General features: G+C 36.9%; 1 protein-coding gene across 4 annotated transcripts in view; it reads right to left on the bottom strand.

The window, feature by feature from the left end:
- The window catches only part of LIAS (lipoic acid synthetase), a 10836-nt gene extending 5251 nt beyond the window's left edge, over positions 1-5585 (bottom strand). For 2 of the 4 annotated variants that reach the window (XR_003256566.1, XR_003256567.1), the window contains exons 1-7: positions 5482-5585; positions 5218-5390; positions 4448-4541; positions 3634-3714; positions 3235-3391; positions 2231-2288; positions 988-1116 (exon numbers count right to left, since the gene is read on the bottom strand). Coding sequence is in view for 2 of the 4 variants with exons in the window: in XM_026085319.1 (XP_025941104.1) it covers positions 988-1116; positions 2231-2288; positions 3235-3391; positions 3634-3714; positions 4448-4504 (482 nt within the window). In the remaining 2 variants the exon portion in view is untranslated. Of the gene's footprint in view, positions 1-987; positions 1117-2230; positions 2289-3234; positions 3392-3633; positions 3715-4447; positions 4542-5217; positions 5406-5481 lie in introns of all 4 variants that reach the window. The other 2 variants (XM_026085319.1, XM_026085318.1) reach the window with 2 other exon arrangements.
- Between the last annotated feature and the right edge of the window lie 122 nt (positions 5586-5707).

Raw genomic sequence — 5707 nt, forward strand, 5'->3', positions numbered from 1 at the left:
CCGCCCGCAACCCGCTCCTCGGCCCGGCACGGCCTGGCCTGACCCAGGCCGCGGCTCCTCCCTCAGCAGCCTCCCCGGCCCCCTCCTTCTACAGCTCGAAGCCTTTCAAATCTACCCACGTTTTCCCAATTAAAACCCACATAGCCTGGGGCAGTGAGGAAGTGGTAGATGCGAGTAGAAGTTAACGGTCACGATGTGAACCTGTCATGAGATGAGGCGAAAACAGAAATGGATGTAATTGTGTTTCAGGACTGGTTTGTAATCAGTTTCTTCATTTGCTTAAACCTCTCTTTCCCAAATTTGTCATCTTCAGCAAAAGCCCCAAACTTTTTCAGCACATTTCCAAGCACTCACTGTTCAGTCTTAGACTCTGCCCTGCAACAGCGTTAACATGAGTCAGGAGCATTTTATAGCTGTGTCTGCAATGCAGAAAAATCTGCATTTTTCTCATGGCACAGTAGTTTAAGATGCTGAACAGGTCACACCCTTACAATCAGAGAAAACCAAAACGCTAAAGACTGACATGAACATAGATTTTAAAATGTACAGTATTTGGCTAAGTAAGCAAAATTTCATCCAAAAGACAATCCAATGCATGCATTAAATACTACTGTTTAAAAATGAAGTCTGTTTCTCAAGCAGAATACCTTATAAAATGGATTAAACTACTCTCCATTAGAATATATGCTTATTCTCCTCTTAAGACAGGTCTTTGATTTGAAATGTACATATAAAAACTCAGGGCAAATAGAGCTGGAGCATTTTTTTCCAATTAGTGGGTATTTGGTTATAAGATAGAGAGGAATTACTACTGATACTATAGTACCAATGACACCAGTTTAGGAGAGGAATTTAGGGGACTGGGACCTAAAGCGTTAGTGCAGATTTAAATAAATGGCTCTGACTATTCCTTTCACAAAATTTCTTTTAGAAAAATCTCTTTTATTTATATATTTCCTTCTATTTATACAGATTATCTTTGCTTACCTCTGTAATTCTGGAACAGTTTCCACATTGTGGGCATATACATCTAGTCCTGACAATGCTACTTTCTCCACAGCTTTAAGGTCCCCTCGAAAATCAGGAGTTAGGCATTCTACTAGAATTTTAGAATTCCTGAAAAGCAGAAACTGAAAATGAAAACATCTGTGGGATTTGTATCACTGTTGCTAAAATCGAGTATTACAAAATATTGCTCTAGAATATCTATACTTAATCAAAGCTCAGCAAAAAAGAAACATAACTTAGTGATGCTCAGATATGCAAAGTGAAGTTAATTCAGGATACATGCATAAAACACATATTTCTGCAAATACTAATATTAGAATTTAAACAAAACATAATGTATTTACTTTCTGATTTTACTGACAGGAGCTGAAATAAAATGAAAGTCAGATAATATTAAAACCATTCTTATAGTCTGTCAAACAATCACATTTCCTGTTCATCTGTAACTTTTTCTGTGCGTCTTTGTTGCAGGTTAATTTAACAAGATTTTTAACGTGATTTTAGTATGAGAGCTTCTGAAATATAAAGCAGCTATACTCCTGTCTACTGGGATAGGAATACTCTACAGTATTGCCCAGGAATCTAATCCCAGTGTCCGGTAGCCAGATTTCAGCTCAGAAGGGCAGATGGGGAAAACTGCATATCTTCACAGGAACCTTTCAATGTGAGGCTTAAAATTCAGCACTAGATAAAGACTCAGATGAGGTTATGGGAATTAAATTTGCAGGTAAGACAAGCATGCTATCAGATGGCACGCAGGGCAGCAATATAGAAAATGAAGAAGGCTTAAATAAGAAAAATAAGATACAATTAAAGACTTAGAAACAGCCACTGTGGAAAAACTTCCTTTGCAATGCAGTGACACTGTTTTCTAAATCCACTGTGTTTGAACCCTAATCTTTAAGAATAACATACCTCAAAAGTATGTGCTCATGTGCTGGTAAACCAGACACATGGTCAAAGAAATAATCCAGTGCTTAGCTTTAAATAAGCTTGGGCTAAATTGCATCCATGGATGCTAAAATGCATCCAAATTTGAAACACTTTTGGGGGTGTTATACCAGGAAGGATGAAAAACAGGAAAAAAGGAGCATAAATAAGCAAAGGGCAGACTTTTGTACTTGCCTGGCACCTGGAGTAATCCAGCTAAAGCTGGTTTTGGCCTACATGAAGTACCACATTCTGAAGTTTTAATACCAATTTTGTAACATTAATAATATACCTTTCTTTCAGATGAGAGACTGTCTTTGCAAAGTGTTCTGCTCCACCATCCGGCATATCTAGAAGCAATTCATTTATTCAGTTAACTTCTTATTCAAGAAATGTATTTACTTATTAGCAAGGTCACAGAAATACTGCAGTGTAAAATTCAAATCCAAGCTAGTAATACAATTTTTAGTCAAAAGCTGAAACCCCAGTCTTATCTTACCACCATGCCAGAGGTTTACAACAGATAGTCTACCAAGACTTGTTCTGCACTCAGGCTAAATACGATCATTTAAGGCAGACTTTGAACACTTACTCTGAATTTGTCTGTGCGGGTTCACTATTAGCCTGAACACAGAATGGCTTTATCTATTTATGTTTTTAATCTGAGAGATAGTTCCACAAAAATAGAAATACATCCAGTTAATCATTATTGTAAGCCACTCTGAAACTACTATACTTTTAGCAGAAGTATACTGAACAGTCTTTGCAACGCAGTTTTTCCCACCTATGTAGTATTACCACAGAGGAGCCATTACAACCACAGAGAAAGAAAAGGAAACTTTTAAGTGTAGTCTGTTCCAGGTCTAGTTTTTGGAAGGAAGTTCTGTAATGGCATTACAAATGAACAAGGGCTTTTTTTGCTGATCAAATAATAGAATATACCACATAGGTATAAATTTTGCAAAAAACAAATTATAAAAATGCTCTTCCAGACCATTCAATCACAAAATTAGTCCTGGCTTTACTAAAAGAACACAAGCTTTTAGGAATATCTAATAAAATATTATAATACGGTATTTTGAATACTTCATAACAGTGTAATTTCTGGTATATTTTAACAGACACAGAGAATACTAAGAATAGGTATAACCTTCCCAAAGTTTCAGCACTGCTGACCCCTTTAAAATAGTATATCTCAATAATCCCATTGAGTGAAGAATGTTTATTGAGGTCTACGGTTATTCCATGTAACACATGGGTGCTTACACCGGAAGACATTAATAACAACATACTAACCGTCTCTGTCCACAGATGTCAATACAACATAATCCAAGCCCCATTCAGCTATAGCTTTTGCTGTATTGTAAGGCTCCTCAGGATCTAGTGGAGGTGGATTTTTTGCTGTCTTTACCGAACAAAATCTGCAACCTCTAGTGCATGTGTCACCCATCAGCTGAAATAAGAAAGACATTCCTACCTTTATATTTTACGCATCACTATTGTTTGGCCAAGAAATTGCTAATTATGCTAAATCAGATAAAGCCCAGTACCAAAGAAAAAAATGAGTGATTCACTGTACGTTTCATATAATAAACTTGTACAACTACAGCAGAGGTTGTTGCCTATCCAGATTTGCTACCAACAGCTCAGACATTTACAGAATACTTGAGAAGTGAGAAATGGTTAATGGCTTACCATAATAGTAGCTGTAGCTGTAGCATATTCACCACCTCCCCAGCATTCTCCAATGTTGGGACAACGTGCTTCCTCACATACCTAAAGTTAAAAGACATTATCGTACCATATTTCAACCATAGCTTACAAACAAAATGCAATTCCTTCTGTGATAAATGAGAAGGTTAACAGTTACCTGTTATTACATAAGAAGTCAGTAATAGAGCTAGGAATAAAATCATTATTTCCTGGCACCCATTCCTCTACCATTCTTTTCCTCTACTTTACAACTCCAAACACTCCTCAGCCAAGTATCTGCCTTATTAGCACAGATTATTTGTCATTAAGATTTTAAATTAAATTTGAAAGATGATAAAATATTCACAAGAACTAGGATGCATCAAAGCATGATCTTTCCCCCCAAAAGAAGAAAAAAACGCCTATGTATACTTGCCACTTTTTACCACCTGGGAGGTATATTTGATAAAACCCATATGTTTCTAGAATTTCTTACCATGCAAAACGTGTATAATTCTGGAATCACGTGTATATGATTCCTTTAAAGGCAGTCACACATAGTATCTTCTTTTTGAGGATGCAAGTAAACCCTAATATTTAAATCACAGAAGGGAAAATGTGAAATTCTGTACAGGTTTTTTCTTCATTCTCTATGTGTAAAATTCACCCCTGGAAAAAGGGATCAGCACTGGACTTGGTTTCAGCCTTGAATATTTTATAAGATATGATTTCTAATTGTCCTCCACAAAGAAATAATTTCAAACCATTAAAAGAATGCCTTATTTCTACAGGAAGACATGGTTGGTTCTAGATTTACCGTATGAAGATTTAAACTTCTCAAGGTATTCTTTAGTTTATTATAGTTCTTTCCCATGGGAATCTTTGTTTTCAGCCATGGAGGAAGTTGCAGCCTGAATAACATCAAGCAAACAAAGATTAATAACTTCTTTACATGGTAAGCTTCCATTAATTTCATACAACTACTTTATCTTGTTACAGATCCCAACTGTGAAAGATTGCTTGAAAATATTAATGCTGTTCATAGGCACAATGGACTTCTCTCTTCCATATTTATTATCAGGCCAACATTCAAAAGTAGGAGCTTGTTGTCATTAGGAGGTTTAAAATTGTTTACTGTTGGGATTTAACAGTGCCATAATAAAGGTAGCAACAAGTAGCATTTCAGATAATGGCAGTATAAATTACACAACTATCACAAAGTCTGATCAAATAATGAGTAGAAAGATGTTTTGTTTTAACCACTTTTTAAATTTAGTCTGCAATAATTTGTTTTATTGTATTAAAAATACTTTTTCATGACCCAAGTAGGGTATACTCACCTATTGATGTATACTCATAATTTGATACAAGTCATGGCACAAGTACTCAAGTGAGAAAATACAACCACAACTTCATGTTTTGTTATATATTTGAAATTAATATTGTAAGTGTTCTTTCTTGAAAAATTAACTTGGCAAGTCAGTACAACAGAATTTAATAAAAGTACACTGCATACATTATGTAGTTAATACTAAACATGTAAGATACTGCACAGAAGCAACTATAGTTGTTTAAAATGACAATTACCTTTCTCCTTTCTGGCGCTTTAAATTGCCTTTATACTCAGCCCATGCATTCTTGTCTGACAAATCCCCTGATACAAAGTCTTGTAAGTCTGGTCCATTTTGCAGAAATTCTTTTTTTTCTTCTGGCAACGAACCTGATGTTCTATACTGGTTACATGCATGGCTTCCAGACACCTAAAACAAGCAACACTATTATTTATTGAATTATAAACACATTCCTATTATATACTAAATAACTACTTGTCCTTTTGGTGGCTCACCATACCTTTTAAAGAGATTGTACAAGTCTTCTCCGAAGTGCCTTTAAGCAAAGCATATAATGCTCTTTCTAGCTCATCACTTAACACGCCCCCGCTGCCGGCCCCGTCCCTGCGCAGCGTCCCCCGGCGGGACCTGCGCCACCGGCCGCGCGGCCCCTCCGTCCAGCTCCGCTCCCCGCCCCTCGCCCCGGCCCGCCGCCCGCCGCAGCGAGGGCCCCGCTGACAGCGACG

The sequence above is a fragment of the Apteryx rowi genome, unplaced genomic scaffold (genome assembly GCF_003343035.1).
Source record: "Apteryx rowi isolate R43461 unplaced genomic scaffold, aptRow1 scaffold_664, whole genome shotgun sequence".
NCBI lineage: Eukaryota > Metazoa > Chordata > Aves > Apterygiformes > Apterygidae > Apteryx > Apteryx rowi.